Source organism: Pogoniulus pusillus, chromosome 7 (genome assembly GCF_015220805.1).
Source record: "Pogoniulus pusillus isolate bPogPus1 chromosome 7, bPogPus1.pri, whole genome shotgun sequence".
Taxonomy (NCBI): domain Eukaryota; kingdom Metazoa; phylum Chordata; class Aves; order Piciformes; family Lybiidae; genus Pogoniulus; species Pogoniulus pusillus.
The window spans coordinates 7,238,865-7,258,734 of NC_087270.1; the positions used below are offsets into that span (position 1 = coordinate 7,238,865).

Here is a 19,870-nt window from a genome sequence, read left to right on the forward strand (position 1 = left end):
AGGGTTGGACTGGATGATCTTAAAGGTCTCTTCCAACTGGATGATTTCTGTGATTCGTGATGACAAATCTGTTCTTAATGTTTCTAGTGAGAAATTAATGTAGGAAAACAAAAACCTGCAGTGTAAATTCATACCTTTTAGGTGACTTACAAAAATCTTTTTAATAGCCAAATGATTCATCCCCCTGCTCCTCCCCTGTGAACACCAGTTAGAAGCACAAAATCAGTCAGGGATGGAAGGGACCACAAGGATCATCTAGTTCCAACCGCCCCTGACGTGAGCAGGGACACATCTTACATCAATTTAAGCATCTCGCCCCAAAATTTAGCATCTCATCTCAATTTACGTCATATCTCCATTTTATATCCTACCCCAGAATTTAGCATCCTACCCCAAAATTTAGCATCCTAGCTCCATCTTAGCTCCGGTTTATCTTAGCTCCGGTTTATCTCCCACCCCAAAATTTAGCATCCCACCCCAAAGTTTAGCATCTGATCTCCATTTTATATCTTATCTGCATTATATCTTACCCCAAAATTTAGCATCTTCTCCCCATTTTATATCTTCTCCCCATTTTATATCTTCTCCCCATTTTATATCTTCTCCCCATTTTATATCTTCTCCCCATTTTATATCTTCTCCCCATTTTATATCTTCTCCCCATTTTATATCTTCTCCCCACCCTTAATGTAGAGAGCCAGTGGCATCCTAGCCTGCATCAGGAATGGTGTGGTCAGCAGGAGCAGGGAGGTCATTCTGCTCCTGTACTCTGCACTGGTTAGACCACACCTTGAGTACTGTGTTCAGTTCTGGGCCCCCCAGTTTAGGAGGGACATTGAGATGCTTGAGCGTGTCCAGAGAAGGGCAACGAGGCTGGGGAGAGGCCTTGAGCACAGCCCTACGAGGAGAGGCTGAGGGAGCTGGGATTGGTTAGCCTGGGGAAGAGGAGGCTCAGGGGTGATCTTATTGCTGTCTACAACTACCTGAGAGGTGGTTGTGGCCAGGAGGAGGTTGCTCTCTTCTCTCAGGTGGCCAGCACCAGAACGAGAGGACACAGCCTCAAGCTGTGCCAGGGGAAATTTAGGCTGGAGGTGAGGAGAAAGTTCTTCCCTGAGAGAGTCATTGGGCACTGGAATGGGCTGCCCGGGGAGGTGGTGGAGTCGCCGTCCCTGGAGCTGTTCAAGGCAGGATTGGACGTGGCACTTGGTGCCATGGTCTAGCCTTGAGCTCTGTGGTAAAGGGTTGGACTTGATGGTCTGTGAGGTCTCTTCCAACCCTGATGATACTGTGATACTGTGATATTTCTTAATTAGGAAAACAGATTTAAAAGCTTGATAATGATTAGAAATAGAGGAGAAAGTGTTTGTGTGACATCTATATCCTATTCATGTATATCCTATGTGTGACATCTATATCCTATTCATCTATATCCTATGTGTGACATCTACATCCTATTCATCTATATCCTATTTTTTCTGAATTCCAGTGGTATTTGAGGACTCCTGTTTGGTCAAGTCCTGTATATCTGGCTAAAATTACCTGAGTGTTTCATAAATTTCTGAATCTGCCCAGAAATATGGTGACCAGGAATCACACTTTCACTTAACTCACAGAACTTTGTTCTAAGAAGTGATGTATTTTTAAGGAACCACCCAGGAGTGTGCTGGTCCTAACTTAACTTTTTTTTTTTTTCTTGCAGGCTCAACATGATAAAATAATTTCACAGCAGCAGGCTGTCATAATAGCAACTCAGTCTGCTCAGGCACTGCTTGAGAAACAAGGGCACTACCTTTCCCCTGAAGAAAAAGAAAAGATGCAAAGGAACATGAAAGAATTGAAGGCTCAGTATGAGACTGCTTTAGCTGAATCAGAGCGGAAAATGAAATTGACTCATTCTCTAAGAGAAGAGCTTGAGAAGTTTGATGCGGACTATAGTGAATTTGAAACCTGGCTGCAGCAAGCAGAGCAAGAACTTGGCAATTTAGAGGCAGGTGCTTCTGACTTTGGTGGTATTATGGTGAAGCTGAAAAGGCAAAGGAGCTTTTCAGAAGATGTCATATCTCACAAAGGGGATTTACGGTATATTACAATTGCCGGACAAAGAGTTTTAGATGCTGCAAGGTCATGTAGCAAAAGAGATGGTGTAAAGGTTGACAAAGATGGTATTGATACTTCAGCTACGTACACTGAAGTGCAAAATAAACTGGATAATGCTTCAGATCGTTTCAAGTCTCTCTATACAAAGGTAAGTTTTATTTACGCTGTGTAAGAAAGACTACTGGAATTGATGTGGCAGTTTGGATAAAAGAGAGTTAGAAGATGAAGCATATACTGTGGAAAGTTATAAATTCTTTGTTTCTTAGGTAACAGAGCAAGATATTTTTCTGAAAGATCTGCTTTAGTCAAGTGCCAGACTATTTAATGTCTGGATGGTTAACATTTTCTACCTGTTGTTACAACGGAGAAATCAACCCAGATTTCGTCATTGTTCTTTCCAGCTTACATCTTTTGTGTTTATGACAGTACAAGATGTCTGAATAACATTTTGGAATGGAAGGAGCTGTAGTACTTTTTAGATGGACAACATCTCTTTATGTTCCTTGTGCTGTTTCCTGCAGCTGCTTATTTTAACATTCACATTCTCAATTTGGTTTTATCCTGAAGTAGTTTGTGCCGACGCAACTGTTTTGCATGCCTCCTGCTGAGAATGAGTGTAGTGAATTGAGGACAGGAATTCTCTTTCACTATACTGCCCAATAAACATTTTATCCTTTACAGTCTGAGATTAGTCTCTACCCACTGAGAAAGCAGCAGTGCAAAATGCTCTGTGTACCTTAGGGAAGGTAACCCAGCTGTCCATGCCAGATCCACATATGGAATCTGTCTGCCAGGACTAGGCAAACATCACCAACTGGTTTCACATGCCAACATGTAGTGTTGGCCTGCAGAAGCTGCCATTGTTGGGAATTTTCATCTCTTTAATGTTTTCTTGCTCAGAAAGTCATGGATTTGATTATTTAATTACAAAACCATTGTAAACCCTGTTCTTTCAAACAGTCTGTGAAGAAGGCTCTCTAATTATAGAAGCTCATTTGTGTTTTCCTCACTTAACTTGCATCAACAGTGAAGCTAAAAGCCTGTAGTAACACATAATTTTCCTCCAGTTGATTTGTTGGATTTGCTTGAGTATGGTTATAAAGATGTCACTGCAACATTTTCAGAAGGTTTGTTATTACTGGGGACAGAGTGGCTGGAAAGCAGCCAGGAAGAAAGGGACCTGGGGGTACTGATAGGGAGTAGGCTGAAGATGAGGCAGCAGTGTGCCCAGGTGGCCAAGAGAGCCAGTGGCATCCTGGCCTGTATCAGGAACAGTGTGGCCAGTAGGACAAGGGAGGTTATTCTGCCCCTGTACTCAGCACTGGTCAGGCCACACCTTGAGTGCTCTGTCCAGTTCTGGGCCCCTCAATTCAAGAGAGATGTTGAGGTGCTGGAAGGTATCCAGAGAAGGGTGACAAAGCTGGTGAGGGGCCTGGAACACAGCCCTGTGAGGAGAGGCTGAGGGAGCTGGGGGTGTTTAGCCTGCAGAAGAGGAGGCTCAGGGGGGACCTCATTGCTGTCTACAACTACCTGAAGGGAGGCTGTAGCCAGGTGGGGGTTGGTCTCTTCTGCCAGGCAACCACCAACAGAACAAGGGGACACAGTCTCAAGATGTGCCGAGGGAGGTGTAGGCTGGATGTTAGGAGGAAGTTCTTCCCAGAGAGAGTGATTGGCATTGGAATGGGCTGCCCAGGGAGGTGGTGGAGTCACCGTCCCTGGAGGTGTTCAAGCAAAGCCTGGCTGAGGCACTTAGTGCCATGGTCTAGCTGACTGGCTAGGGCTGGGTGCTAGGTTGGCCTGGATGATCTTGGAGGTCTCTTCCAACCTGCTTGATTCTATGATTTCTAGCAGTGTGGCAAATTCCGCCCACAGTGCAGCCCCTGTGGCATTCCCATGCATACTGGAATCCTGCTAAAGCACATCAAAATGTCACTTTTATCATTCATATATGCAGAGGTGTACAAATTCATATAAAAATTGATCTGATTTTTATGACAGACTTCATGAAGCATGTAACAAAAAAGAGTGCTGGGTTGGCCTGGATGATCTTGGAGGTCTCTTCCCACCTCTCTGATTCTATGATTATGCACATAAAAAAGGCAGCAGCTTAATTTGCAGTCTCAGCCTCATGAAGCTCTGTCCTTTCCAGGTATAGGTTTAGCACACAACTAATAGGCATATTTTAAATGTTCCACCATAAATACACAGAGCACAGTAGACTCTTTTTTAGTAAATCAAGTCTTGAAGGGAGAAGTTTTTAAAGGTGTGAGCTTCTATAATTTGTGAGACCTTCCAAATTGTAAATTGTTTTTTTTTTAGTAACCTTTCTGTAAAAGCTTCTTGCTTTTTGTGAATAATTATATTGCTCTTACAGATAGACATATTCACACACATGCATGTGACTTTGTAGGTTCATGTGTTAAAGGAATGTGTAAGTCAGTTCTTAGCTGATTATATAAGTGAGCCCATTCTATATTTGCCCACCAGATGGAGACCGTGTACCATATGTAAATATTCAAATTCAATGTCATGAAAGTTCAGAGTATAAATATTTCAAGTAACTGCTTATAAATATTATGACTTGATACAATCAGATTTTACTTGTGAAACCATCTCCAAAAAGTCTGAAAGATTCTCTGAGCTTCTTGTGTGATAAATCTCTATATACATTTTTGAGCATGCATGACATATGGAACTAATAGGGTCTTGGTCAGGTAATAAGTGACCAAAACAAAGCATGTATACAGTTCTGAGCTGCATCACATTGGATTCACTATGCAGAGAAGGTATTTATAAAAGCAATACTTTGCAGTCTGTGTTTTAGAATCATAGAATCAACCAGGTTGGAAGAGACCTCCAACATCATCCAGTCCGACCTAGCACCCAGCCTTAGCCAGTATATTCTGGTTTTTAGCTTTTAAATTTCCACTTTCTACTGTCTAAATTTTTGGTGTCAGAGTACTGATAAAAGAAATCTTATATCAGTGACTCGAAAAGCATTCCTAAAGCTTTTCCTTTTTAGTGCAATAGATTAGATTCCGGTTTCCTGTTTGCAGCAGTGAATTAATTGTAAAGATATTGAGATAGAATCATAGAATCAACCAGGTTGGAAGAGACCTCCAACATCATGCAGTCCAACCTAGCACCCAGCCCTAGACAGTCAACTAGACCATGGCACTAAGTGCCTCATCCAGTCTTTTCTTGAAGACCCCCAGGGATGGTGCCTCCACCACCTCCCTGGGCAGCCCATTCCAATGCCAATCACTCTCTCTGTGAAGAACTTCTTCCTAATATCCAGCCTAGACCTACCCTGGCACAACTTGAGACTGTGTCCCCTTGTTCTATTGCTGGTTACCTGGGAGAAGAGGCCACCCCCCACCTGGCTACAATGTCCCTTCAGGTAGTTGTAGACAGTAATAAGATCACCCCTGAGCCTCCTCTTCTCCAGGCTAAACACCCCCAGCTCCCTCAACCTCTCCTCATAGGGTTTGTGCTCCAGGCCCCTCACCAGCTTTGTTGCCCTTCTCTGGACATATTCCAGCACCTCAACATCTCTCTTGAATTGAGGGGCCCAGAACTGGACACAGCACTCAAGGTGTGGCCTGACCAGTGCTGAGTACAGGGGCAGAATAACCTCCCTTGTCCTACTGGCCACACTGTTCCTGATGCAGGCCAGGATGCCATTGGCTCTCTTGGCCATGTGGGCACACTGCTGGCTCATCTTCAGCTTACTGTCTATCAGTACCCCCAGGTCCCTTTCCTCCTGGCTGCTCTCAGCCACTCAGTCCCCAGCCTATAGCGCTGCTTGGGGTTGTTGTGGCCAAAGTGCAGAACCCTGCACTTGGCCTTATTAAATCTCATCCCATTGGCCTCTGCCCACCCATCCAGCCTGTCCAGGTCCCTCTGCAGGGCTCTCCTACCTTCCAACAGATCAACAGCTGCTCCTAGCTTGGTGTCATCTGCAAACTTACTGATGCTGGACTCAATGCCCTCGTCCAGGTCATCAGTAAAGATATTGAACAGGCCTGGGCCCAGCACTGATCCTTGGGGAACACCACTAGTGTTGTGGTGCTTGAAGAGGAGTTGGGAGGACATGTTAGCCTGTGCAGCAATCATGCCTTCGTTCAGAAATCAAGTAGAGAGTGGAATCATGATATGAAAAAATCATGCAATATTTCAGGAAGGAAAAGATGAGCTTGAGATTGATTTGAAATACAGTTCACCATTTAATGCCTGCGTATTTGCTTGTCTGTTTTCTACTCTTACAGTGTAGCATCCTTGGAAATAACCTTAAAGACTTGGTGGATAAATACCAGCATTATGAAGATGCCTCATCTGGACTTTTATCAGGTCTCCAGGCCTCTGAAATAGCAGTGAGCAAACAACTGTCAGAGCCAATTGCAGTGGATCCCAAAAATCTCCAAAGACAACTAGAAGAAACCAAGGTGAAAAGCTTTACGATGCCAAAGCACTTATGCCCTAAGTCTCAAAAGAAGGCGTATCTGTAATTAAAGTAGTCATTAGCCAAATTCTTTCTTTGCATGTGGGCACTTGACTTTTCTAGTTCTGAAATTCATCTCTCCAGACTGTTACTGGGAAAGCATTAGGGTGGAAAGAATGGGAGACCAAGATACCATGAGCAGTAGTGAAAGGAAGAGATGTTTCATGTCGTGTAGCAAATTACAGGGTGATATCTGGAAAGCTTTTGAACTGAGAAAGGTTGCAGTGATTGGAGTTTGCCTGGGACTGAATTCCTGACAAAAAAGACTATTTAATGTTTGCTTTTTTGTCTGCAACTTGCTTTTTTTCTGTTCACACAATGTGTTAATGCATTATGGAAAGGATAATACTGGACAAACAGCCTGGTGCGACTAGTCTGTTTACCTGCCTTGGTTATATCCAGTACCATATGCACTGCAGAGAGTGAAGATAACATAATTTACACTGCAGTGAAAAACTGAGCTTTAATGGTTTGCTTTGGTTTTGGGGGGATTTTTTTCCAAGTGAGGGAGGAGCTAATTCATAATTCTATGTAAAACTTAGTAGGTGAAAAACACGTTAGTGATGGACTTTATGAAGATGAAATTCCAGTTAGTTGTCTTCTTACAGAAGGCTTTAGGAATCCAAGAGATGAGTTACATGTATTTTCATGCAGTCTGGAATCACTCAACATTTTGGTGCATGACACATCACAGGAGGTAAATCACAGTGATGTTGTAAGAAATCAAAATCTATAATTTGTTCTTTCAACAGTGGAACAATTTAGGTGCATTTGTGCTTCCCAGTGCTTTAAAAAGTAGGAATAACACTAATTACAATTTGAAGCTCCATTTAAATTTGTTGTTCCTTATGCCAAAATGAATTCTATCCTGTATAATGCCTATTTTCATGCAAGCAATACAAAAGGAGGGAATACTGGGGTTCCTTTGTGGAATGCCTGCATGGCTTACTTGTCACACAAAAGAGCACTCAATGAGTATGACCTGGGAAGAAGGGTAATGGTACAACATGTCAAAAGATTGAAAGGAAGAGAAAAAACCAGGAGGCTTAAGAAAGCAAGCCAATTAATGAAAGCAAAACAAAGAGTAGTTTTGAAGAAGTCAGGTGTTGCAAGTGAAAGCTGTGCCTTGTAGCCAGCACATGCAGCTGATAATCCAGCTAGGCACAGACCTTGGCAGCATGGTGGGGTCTAATCTTTTTAGAGGGATTAACTATCCTTTGGAGTATTCTTCAGTGCCTGTGGCATCAGCTTGCTCGCTTTCTGTCACCACAGAAGATTTTCTGGTACATCTTTTGTTCCCTTTTTTTTTTTTGTCCACAACTACAGTATATTTCTCTAGTGTAAGGAAAATGGCCCTCTCTGAATTTCACTGTGTCAAGTGGGTCAGCAAGACATGCTGTGTTCTGGCATACTGTTGTGCTCTGGGTATCGGTGCTGACATCACTTCTTTGTCCTAGCAGGGCAGATAGGATTACCTTTTTGAGTCATGTTCATGGAGTTAGCGTGTATCAAGACACTTCATTTTGGACTTGGACAAAGTTCATGTGAATCAAAACAAAGATCCATCATACACACAACACAGAGGCCTGAAATAATTCAGAGACTATTCACCCTTGTAATGGTTTAAATCAGGGCTTAATCCATAACAACCTTGAAGTACTTTTATACACTGGAGAAAGAAAGCCACTTTCAGAATTTGATTCAGCTTTTCTCTTTTGACTCTGGAGCTAGTCTCTAGAACTGTATTCTGTGGTTAGATGGACAAACCTAGGGCAAAATTCTGTGGCAGTGGTTCCAGGGAGGTTCCTAAACGCTGGAGAAGGTGATCATCTTGTTTCAAGCTACAGTATCAAGCCTGATCATTTGTCAGTACCACTAATGGTGACTGTGTAACTCCTGCTGCTGCGTTTTTCCCCCCTGAATCCTTCTCTGATGCCAAATTAGAAATGTTTCTTTTGCTTTTGTGTAGTGTATGAGTCCATACAAGTGATCTTTCAAAACAACTGACCACAACACCAATTTTAAAGTAACATGCAAGAAATCATTTGAATCAGAGAAGTATCATGAAACAGAACACAAGAAAAATGGTAAATGAACTAAAAACAAGGGCCAGAAGGTCAACAGTAGTCATAGTCTCTGGTGAAGATTTTTCTTTAACTCAGGTTGTGACTTCTTACTTCCAGCACTGTGTTTAGGCTGTATGTAGGCATATCTCAAGCCTTGCAAGTGTAACTGTTAGCTATGTTGAAGAGCATAATTTATAACTGTGTTCTGTTACAGGTTCTTCAGGGACAAGTGTCTAACCATCAAATTGCTGTAGAAAAACTGAAAAAAGCTGCTGAAGTGTTGCTAGAGTCAAGGGGAGAGTTGACACCAGACAAAGATGAGATTCAGAAAACACTGGGTAAAATGTTTGTTTCTTGATAACCTTTTTTTTTATTGCTTGTGTCTGCCTTCAGGTACTGAAAAAGACAAAATACAGTTTCCACCTCTTGTGTGGTTATTTGCTGCAGCATGTTCCTCCACAGGCTGCAGGGAAATCTCTGCTCCAGCACCTGATGCACCTCCTCCCCCTCTTTCTTGTCAGTCCTTGATGTCTGGAGGGCTGTTTTTCATACTTCTGTTTTCCCACATTTCTCATTCCCAGGCAGCAATTCCCCCTTTCTTAAATACTTTTTCCCAGAAGCAGCACCAGTTTGGCTGAGGAGCTTAGCTGTGCCCTGTGGTGAGTAGGCTGGAGCTCGCTGGAAGCATGTGTGTCTTCCATAGGGAAGCCTCTGACCTCTTCTCACAAAAGCCAAAGACCCTCTAGCAAAAAGCTTACTCCCTACACTAAATACTCTTTCCTGTCAGTTGTGAGAAGTAGCACAGCACTCACCACTGTCTGAAGACAATCACACAGATGTCTCTTAGTGGAATTCTGTAAGTAACTTGCAGAGCAACAAAAGGAAACTGTGGGCTGTCGTCACTAACTCTTTAGGATTAGTGGTGACACTCCATAGAAGGTATATGGAACTTTGAACTTTCAGAGGCTTATCCCAAAAGTGTTGAAGGTCTGAGAAAGAATTATCTCCAAGAACCTTTCAGCTCTAACAATGAATGACAGAACTGTTTTGGTTGGAAAAGACCTCTAAGATCATCAAGTCCAACTGTTGAGCGTAGCCACTAAACTGTGTCCCACAGTGCTGTGTCTACTTATGTTTTGAATGCCTCCAGGGACAGTGACTCCACCACCTCCCTTGGAGCCTTTTCCAATGTCTGACCAATCTTTCAGTAACATAAGAGATGTAATTGTGGAAGAGCTGTCTTAATACTCCACTATTTTATTTCTCAGCAACGGTCAACATCTGTTAGAAGCTTCCAATAGCTGAAGAGTACAGATGTAAGCTGCTCCCTCATTTCCATTTTTCTATGGGCTTCCTGGCTCTGTTTGAAGATTTTGATCTTTGCTTGTGTGTTTTTACTGAATAAGGCTGAATTTTGCTCCATTCTGATGCAGGATATTTTTTACTCACACTTAGCTGTTTGAGAACTGCTAAAATTAGTTTAAAGCTTAGTTTGGCTAAGGGAGAATTTTGCATTGTATTTTCTCTTCATCAGATGATGTTGTGGAGAGGTATGACAACTTATCCAAGTCCGTGAATGAAAGGAATGAGAAACTTCAAATCACTTTGACACGATCCCTAAGTGTGCAGGATGGTTTGGATGAAATGCTGGATTGGATGGAAGGAGTTGAAAAGAGCCTTGAAGAACAAGACCAAGTGCCTTTGAATTCTGCTGCTATTCAAGATATTATTAGTAAAAGCATTGTAAGTAGCATTCTCTGAAAGAATAGACATTTGTTTGATAACTCAGATTTCAAGAAGTAAGTAAAATCATGGTTAGGTACCTCTAGTGGATTCAAAGTATACTTGAGAGAGCCATTCTGTGGAGCAAAACTGCGCATAAGGATTTTGGTAGCTGAAATAGGTCTGCACTGACTGTCTAGCTGTACTGATTTGCTGCTTTGTATCGTGGACCACTTTCAGTTCTTTAGTTACAAGTCCTTGCTTGTTTCAGATGATGGAGCAAGACATTGCAGGTCGTCAAAGCAGTATAAACACGATGAATGAGAAGGTGAAGAAGTTCACAGAAACAGCAGATCCATCCACCGCGTCCACGCTGCAAGCGAAAATGAGCGAACTGGCAGGACGGTTCTCTAAAGCAAGTAACAAGCATAAAGAGAAGCTTATGAAAATGGAGGAGTTGAAGACTAAAGTTGAGTTATTTGAAGGTCTTTCAGAAAAGCTGCAGTCGTTTATAGACGAGAAAAATCAGGCGCTCAGTGAGGCAGAGGCACCGAGAAAGGATGTTAGTGAAGTGTCTCAATATATGCAGGTACTGCACCATTCCATTTTGTGCATCTCTAAAGTAACTCACCTAAGTGATTGAACATGAAATAATGTGTGCTCGTTTCCCAAGTTTGATTGGTTGGCTAAAATTGAGAGCTTGATTTGGAACAAGTGATTGTAAAGTTTAATGTGAATAATGTAATCTCATTTGGCAGGAAGCTAGTGTAGAATTGGCACAACATAAAAAGGATCTGGAAGTTTTGCAGCAACTAATTGAAGAACTTTCATCCCATGCTCTTCCTGGAGATAAAGCATTGGTGTTAGAAAAAGTAAATAGTTTGTCAAAGAAATTCAGAGAGGTAGAGGAAACTGTAAAGGAAAAGTAAGTCAAATTCTTAAACTATTTCTGAGTGAATGTTGTGATAAGTTCTGTCCTCTTTTATGCAATTTAAAGAGTTCACCGTAGAGCAGAGATACTTTTTAATTGAAAGAGAGAGATTGTGTTTGGAAATGCCTCTGTGATTAGTCTGTTTCAAGAGCTCTCGTGTGAGCTGTAAAGGCAGTTAACTGTTCAGACCTTGTGACATTCACAGGAGTCCTCTCAAGTCCTAAGAAAATCCTGCTTCTCCCCTTCTCTGACAGAATATGAATTGCTGCTTGTGCAAATTGATTTTGGGTATCATTTTGGAATCAGGTTACAGAGGAAAAGTGGAGAAATCATTGGAGCTTTCATATAAGTTACCTGTACAGCAAGACTTAAGTTTTCTACATTCTGCTCATATCCATGAAACCAGTTTCTGTGACTTTCTGGATTTAGAATAGCAATATCAGATTGATAATCTCTGTTGATTTAGCAGAAGGAATACTGACATTCCATTAATTGTCTGTAATTGTCTAGAGAAGAAGATGTATCATCGTGTCAGAAACAAATGGATGCCTTTGAGCTCCTTGTAGAATCATTGAAGAAATGGATAAAAGAGACAACAGAACGAATTCCAGCAGCACAACCCTCTCTGAATACAGAGGGCTTAAAGAAACCTCTGGAAGATACATTGGTAAGACATTGCAAAGGAGAAGTGAAATATGGTTGGAGTAAATAAGACATCTATTAGTAGCATAGAAGTGAAGACTTAAGGAATAAGCAGTTACTGGGACCAGCGAGCTCACAGCCTGCATTTACATTCCCATTCTGCATGTTCAGATATACTCCAGGGGATTGCCAAGCAGCAGGGTCGTTCCTTTCTGTACATTAAATCTTCTAAATCTGGAATCAGTTTTGTGATGTACAAATGACTATCTTCTTTAACCAGAATTTGAAAGATGAATGGACTTCAAAAGCACCTGAAGTGCAGAAAATGAATAGCAGAGGAACATTACTGTGTAATCTAATCACTGCTGTGACTTCTCCTGCCAAAATGAGAGCAGCTGCAAAATCAGGTATGTATTTGTACAATCTGGTACACCTGGCATTTCAGGAATTGTTCAAACCTTTAAAACAAGGATTAAAATATTTCAATCTTGGATTAGCTTCCTAAATATTGTGGCCTGTGAGAAGACAGCCGTGTCTGTTCTGACTATTCTTTGTCATGGCTCTCATTTAAACCCATTGTTGTGGTAATTCAGTACACATTTTGATTGCTTTACGCTGCCAAAATGGCATAGAAGTGCTTTGATGTAAATGATGAACAGGTCCTGAAGCTGTTACTTCAGTACATAATTCACAGGTAATTAAAAAACCAAACAAACAGTATCACAGTTGCCTTTGCCTCATCTCATAAAGAGTGTGTTCATGAGAAACTTACTGTGGTTGGTGTTCAGAGCTTTGCATATCCACCAAGTCTGCAAGCAGGCAAAATACAAACCCTGCTTTTGCAAACACTGATGTACCTGCACTCATTTGCTGTTACAGAGATGCTTCTTAATGGCCACAAGGCCATTCTGTGTCACACCAAGCAAACACATACAGGTTTGCAAAGTCATGGAGCCACTGTTAGAAGGGGTGATGAGACATGGTTTATGTAGTAAGTGAGCTAGGCAAACCTACTCATTCCAGTATCATGACATACTTCATAGTCAGTGATTAATCAGCTTGTCAATATTCTAGTTCAAACAGTAGCACACAAAGGAACAAGCTCCTTATCTCAGCATGACTGTCATGGGCCAAAATGTATTTCTAGTCTGGAGCTTTGGTTAAACCCTTTTTACCAGCAATCTGATTTTGAAGACATCAGATCTGTTTCCTTGAGTTTATGTACTCTAGTGTTTAAGTGGTAATTTGTTATACAGAAACCAGTCATTCTGCTAAGTATCATTCAAGTGAATGGCTTGTGGTACTTGGGGTATTGTAACAGCTTCTTCCTCTGCTCCTTTCTCTGCTTCTATGTACACAGATAGAAAAAACATGAAATAACTAGCCTGCAAGAGCAGCTGCAATCCTCCAGACTAGAGTATTTGTGCTCCTAGACAAGAGCTGTACTGTGTGTCATTTAATCACAGTTATAAATACTTGAGTTCAGCTAATACAGCATGAAGATTTACAAGGCTCTGACTGGGGCTTGTGACTTCTCTTATCTGGTTTGTTTTCTCTTGCCATCCTCTAGCTGCCACTAACGTGGTCCTCACTGTCCAGCTGGTGCTGTGGAGTGGATGCATAGCCTTTTCCAAGGCAACTGTTAATCTTTCTCTGTTAATTGCTCATCTGGGAATACATATGTGCAGGAGAGTGGGAAGTGATTGTCTTTGCAATTCTCTGTGGTTTGACCACATGCCCAGCTCTGTGATCTGATGCTGTTTCACAAAGCCCATGTAGCTCTGTTTCCAGAGGTTTTGAAATGCCGTTAGGGTGAGTGGCTGCCTCCGAGTGATAGGAAGAGCTTCAGGTATAACAGTGAGGACAGCACACTGCAATCCCCATCATGGGACATGTGCTCAAGCCTAGCTCATGGCAGATGTCCTGCTTTAGGCCCAGCTGGCAGCTGGGCAGCTAAGCCCCATGTAACCACTGGCTCACTGCCCCCCACCCCCCACTGGGACTGGGAAGGAGAATGGGGAAGAAATTCAAAACTCAGTGGGTTGAGATAAGGATAGTTGAATGGAACAGCATAAAGGAAAGAGGAACATTGGTAATAACAATAATGCTAATGAAATAATACGTAAAACAAGTGACATGAACTGCAGCTCTAACCTCTACCCCTAGTTGCCCTGCTCAGAAGTCAGCCCCTGCCTCCATATAACAATCGTGAGGTCAGTGTAGTATTGACTATGCCATTAGATGCTTCTGTTGGATATCCTGTGTGTGGTTCTTCCCAAGTCCTGTGAAAATTAACCCTATCCTATCCAGGACAGCAAGATAGGAGGGACTCATCTAGTTGGTATCAAAGAGTTTTTCTGCAAAGATGTGGTGCTGCAAAATCATAGAATCATTTAGGTGGGAAAAGACTCTTAAAGGTTCTTGGGTCCCACTGCTAACCTAACACTACCAAGTCCACTATTAAACAGTGTATCTAAGCACTACATCAACACATCAAAATACTTAGAGAGATAGGTATCTCAGCCACTTCTCTGGTGGATAAAGGTGGCCTGAGTAAACAATGCCTTTGCTTATGGTGTCTGCAGTGATCTCTCTCAGGATTGTTGCTGTTTACTGCTGGCTTCACTGTCTCAGCATTTGCCAGCTAACCATCTCTCAGACCATACCCAGACCTGGTTGGGTAAAATCATATTCTTGGTAGACAGTAGGGAACAGGTTCCTGTTGAGAAGAGGAAGGAAGTGATGTTAGCCATATGGCTTCACAGCTAGAGCACAAACTCTTGTCCACTACAGTCATTCATTTATCACATGATTGTGAGTGGTAGGATAGCTTATACATCATGCTGCATACTTATATGTGCATTCATATGCACACCCATCCACTGTGCACACACCACCTGTGTGTGGTACTACTTACAGTATTAGCTAGCTGGAGCAGCTTAGAGCATAAACCAATCTAAGATTACCTAAAATTTAAAGAAAATACTGCTATTAAAAGGTTAGCATTCGAATATTTCCTTGATGTTATGATGAGAGCTGTGTAGAAGAGCAAATACAATGCTGAGCTTTTGGTGGAGTGAAAACCCACCTTAGTGTTGGACTTGATTTCATCTTTCTGATCTACAGGTAGCACAATGTTAAATGGTGAAGGAGGAGCTCCAGGATCTCAGGATTTCCTTAAAAATAAAGGTCAGTAAAAATTTCAGGAGGTAATAAAGAAATGTACTTGAAAACAAATATATAAGTATTCTTAAAATGTTTTACATATATCTACCTGTAGCAGTCACTGCTAGGCTAAATTCCACATCATCATCGCCATCATGCATGGCAACTATATTGACAGAACAAGGAGACACAGTCTCAAGTTGTGCTGGGGGAAGTCTAGGCTGGATGTTCAGATGAAGCTCTTCACAGAAAGAGTGATTGGCATTGGAATAGGCTGCCCAGGGAGGTGGTGGTGGAGTCACCATCCCTGGAGGTGTTCAGGAAAAGCCTGTCTGAGGCACTTAGTGCCATGGTCTAGTTGACTGGCTAGGGTTGGGTGCTAGGTTGGCCTGGCTGATCTTGGAGGTCTTTTCCAGCCTGATTGATTCTATGAACACCAATTTTTGTCCTATGGACTAGGACATGGTACTAAAATTAACTGTAAAAATGCCCATCTGCAATACTGGTTTTGAAGCCAGATGAAACCTGGCTATTTTCTGAATTGATATGTTCTTCTACAGATGTGTACAGAAATGGCTGTTTCAATATAACACATGGCTTTTGAGAAAATGAGAAGGTGTGGATGTGTTAAAAAACACTTGCCAGAGTTAAAAACACAGAAACCTGTATATACACAAAGACACCTACTTCACATGCATTTGTATCACTGTGTGACCAACCTTTTTACAGACAGAGGACCTTATATAGGAGCTTTACACCTGCTTTTGCATAGCCACAGACTACATCCTGAATCTGTAGTACTCATTCTCCTAGACTGTTTTACATAGTACAGCCTGCCTGCTTGTGCTCTCTTAGTGATACAACACATTTATAATGGTACATGAATGTGAACAAAATACTGCTGCAGTAACATTAGGTTCTCATGCAAGTAACTGAACTGTAGTCCAGTATGCTCAACGTTCATGTCATGTCTTAAAATAAGAATAGGTGGAAAGAGTGAAAGATGTAGCTGTGTGTGTTAAAGGAATGGCTTCTGTGAAATCAGACACTCTTGCAAAATAGGTTATTCAGATGCAGTGTTACCAGCTTTAGTGTGAAATGGAAATAGCAGTGATTTCTTACTTGGAGGACTGTTGGTTATTGTAGCTCAGAGTCATGTTTAGCAGTTCTTGAAGTCAAAGTTGTTTGAAGAGTTTGTAACTTCTAATGTAGCCTTTTTGCATCTCTCCTTTTACAGAGTTGTCGACTGTTCAACAAGCTATGTCTGATGTAAATCATAGTTATGAAGATTTGGGAGTTTTATTGAAGGAAAAGATTTCAGAACTAGAAAGTATGCTTTCAAAAATGCAGAATATTCAGGAAGAATCGACCTCAATGATGCAGTGGCTGCAGAAAATGGAGAAAACTGCCTCAGACTGGGAAGCTGCTCCAACTGATGGTGAAGCAGTTAAAGCTCAAGTTGAGCAACATAAGGTACTTTTGCCTTCAAAAAAGTACTCTTTCTTGCAGGTATTGGGTAAATTCTTTTTGAACAGCCAGTATCTCAGCCTAGCTTAACATTGCAGAGAGTGTTTAAATGATGCTTGTATGCATGCCAGTCAGGCTTGCAGCAAATCTAACTGTCAGTGGTGTGCAAAGAGCACAGGAGTTGTACAGGTCAGAAAATAATAGTCTGGTGGCCATTTTAAATAGGTAAGGCAGCACTGGTTATGCAGTAAACTTTTCTAATCTCATTAGTGATGTAGAGAGATATGCTGGATTGCTTATAAGATCTGAAGGGCTCTATCTATCCAAAAGCTGTTTCTGCAGCTGCTGATTTCACTGACACTGTACAGACTTTCTGGTCTCTGCAGCTGCAGCGGCTTATGTCTACTCTAAAGCAGTGTTTCTGTTCAGCAGCCGTGTCATGCTTGTTAAGTTGTGTGCTGAACACCAGTCTCTGCCCCTCCCTTTGAATCGACATGAGAAAACCACTGAATCAGCAGTAAGCTTCTGTCCTGGTGTGAAATGCAAACGTGTAAAGCTTCATCTGTAACGGGAAATATAATGACTTACCTGTAATTGTGGATAAATGAGGACAGAACTTGTTTCAGCAAGGTTCTTGTTTTATATTTGAGGGGTCACCCTTAAATAAAAAAACCCAAACTATCTTTCCTTAGATTTGGGTAACATTCAGTCCTAAAACTCATATTAAATGTGACAGAAAACTAGCTCCTTATTTATTAACAGAGAATGTGCAGAACTAACACGAGCATCTTACTTCCAGTGTAGTAATAGAAGAGTATTCACAGATAGTTGGAAAACTGAGTGAGTGCTTAGGTAAGAGTCATTCTTCTGATGCAGTTGGACCTTTTACTGGAAGTTCTAAATCAAGCACGTTTTGTTCAGTGTTTATTTTAGTGGGATTTAGCTAATTAAAATGGGGCAAGCTTTGTTACTTAAGAATATTCATGAAAGACCTGTTTGCAAGGCGTATAAGGACTGGTCACTTCTGTCTAAAAATAGCATGAATTAGGAATTGCAGCAGAATTTCAGTCTTCTGCTAGGTCTACCCTTTAAGCTGTGGTGCTCTTTGAACTATAGTCCTAGGTGATCTACAAGAAGCAGTCTGTCTCTCATAGCAAGACTTCCATTGAGGTAAATGAAGCCATGCCTTCTCTGGTGCTAGCTGGGCTGTTTCTGCTGTGAACTGTGCTGTGTCAGTTTGCCTTTTGTGCAAGAACAGATCCCACCAATATGTGAATGTGATGGGACCTAGTGGATCTTGTTTATCTGAATTATTCTAGTTCTGTCACTTGTTCATATTAAACAATACTTGTTGCTATTAATAATAGGTTAAATCTGTCAGGTTATCTCTTCCCATGAAAAAAAAAAGTGACCAGCAACATAATGTCATTATAAAATGTTCCATATGTAAGTGTTAGGTATTTATTGTTTGCCTTCATGCTTGGCATTTCAGTATTACAGACTTCAAACTACACTTTACTGTTCTTATTTAGTCTCTTATTTCTTTTGTCACTTGAATTTGCAGCTCTTTGAAACCGAATTAAAGCAAAGTGCAAATAAAGTGCAGGAGCTAAAGGACAAAGTGACAGAGCTGTTGGAGAAGAATCCTGATTCTCCTGAGGCACCCAAGTGGAGACAAATGTTGGATAAAATAGGTACTTCAGTAAAGCTGTATTACAGCTTAGAGCAATTTGGAAAATCTTCTATTATGAGTTTTGTAATGTATTAGCAATCACTAGTATTTTCATTAGCTTTCTTCCTCCTACCCCTTAAATTCCATGGAAAGAAATTCCTTTACAAAAGTGTAGACGTGGATTTAACTCCCCTGATGTCCATGGACTTGGACTTTATATGAGTACAATGGAGAGAGGCTATAGCCTGGCTCTGAGATGTCTTTATCTTAGTCACTGTGCAACTAAAATTTGACTGGCCATTTACTGCTCCAGATACATACATTACTGTTCTCATAAAATAGAACAAGTTAGTTCTAATTTCATGTAAAAAACAGTTTTGAGTTGTTGATAACACTCTTCTGCATGCTTTTCCCCAATGTACTAGAGGCTTTTATCATTCTTTGTGATTCTGTGCCATTTTTAATAACTAATTCCATTAATTTTGCTCCAAAACCTTTTTAAATGATCCAGTTCAGACAGTAGGTTTTGAGATCGTGCAGTGCATAATTGTAAGGAGCTGTTAAAATTGTTTTTATGCTTGTCATATTTTAAATAAGTCATGGGCCAATCTTGTTTCATACTGACAGTTCTGTAACTACACCAACAGTATTTCTAAAGCTGGGAAACTCTGAAAAGTTTAAGTAGCAGGTAAGATACCCAGGACAGTGTGAATAGCGTGGAAGGGGCATTAATACAGAATGAGCAGAGGTCCAAGACAGTGAAGTGGCAAAAGAAACTGAAAAAGCACAGATGAAATTCAAGCACAAGCATCAGAGCTGGCTGAGCAAGCGCTGAAAGTACCAGACCCTAAGATTGAGTGGCTTCTCTGGAAAGTGCTTGCAACAAGTGGAAAAGACCACAGACTAGCTTAGGTGTCAGCCTAAGCTCACACAGTGCTTTTGAAAAACATATTCCCTGTGTCATTATGGTTTAGATAGCTAAACAAGGCAGTTAATTACCTCATTTAAAAGTGGTGCACTCTGTGTAGCAGAGAGGACTGCTCAGTGTAGCAGCCGAAACTGGGGCTTCTGCATGTGGCTGTGCTATACTGCAGACCTTCATCAAAGCATATATGGATCTGTTAAAAAATGCCTTTGTTGAGCCACTGCAATAAAGCATCTGTAGTTAATTGACAAGAAGCTGCATTAGAGCTCTGTTTATATTTCATGCATAGTCTGCAGTCTGACCAACCCATCTGCTAGGACATGCATGCCATGTGGTAACATTATCATTGTTAGATTCTAAATGGAATGAGCTCAATCAAGTTACGTGTGAGAGACAACAAAAACTGGAGGAATCTTCAAATTACCTGACCCAGTTCCAGACAGCAGAAGCTCAGCTAAAGCACTGGCTTGTAGAAAAGGAGCTAATGGTCAGCGTGCTGGGACCACTCTCCATAGATCCTAATATGCTGAATACACAAAAGCAGCAAGTTCACGTGAGTAGCACCAACATGCATTACTGATTTAAGTTCCTTTGGCTTTTTTGCTATTAGCAAAGTACTGTTTTCCTTCTAGATTGACTACAGCCACAGTTAGCATGAGCCATTACAGTTGTTTATCAGCAA

At 41.3% G+C, this 19,870-nt stretch overlaps 1 protein-coding gene across 9 annotated transcripts in view; it reads left to right on the forward strand.

Moving 5' to 3' along the window:
• Nucleotides 1–19,870, forward strand: part of DST (dystonin) — a 337,092-nt gene that overhangs the window by 227,398 nt on the left and 89,824 nt on the right. For all 9 annotated transcript variants that reach the window (XM_064145802.1, XM_064145796.1, XM_064145803.1 and 6 more), the window contains 12 exons: nt 1,700–2,245; nt 6,366–6,542; nt 8,879–9,002; nt 10,199–10,407; nt 10,658–10,975; nt 11,145–11,311; nt 11,828–11,984; nt 12,240–12,366; nt 15,086–15,148; nt 16,362–16,597; nt 18,156–18,285; nt 19,542–19,741. In XM_064145802.1, the coding sequence (XP_064001872.1) occupies nt 1,700–2,245; nt 6,366–6,542; nt 8,879–9,002; nt 10,199–10,407; nt 10,658–10,975; nt 11,145–11,311; nt 11,828–11,984; nt 12,240–12,366; nt 15,086–15,148; nt 16,362–16,597; nt 18,156–18,285; nt 19,542–19,741 (2,454 nt within the window). The remainder of the gene's footprint in view (nt 1–1,699; nt 2,246–6,365; nt 6,543–8,878; nt 9,003–10,198; nt 10,408–10,657; nt 10,976–11,144; nt 11,312–11,827; nt 11,985–12,239; nt 12,367–15,085; nt 15,149–16,361; nt 16,598–18,155; nt 18,286–19,541; nt 19,742–19,870) is intronic.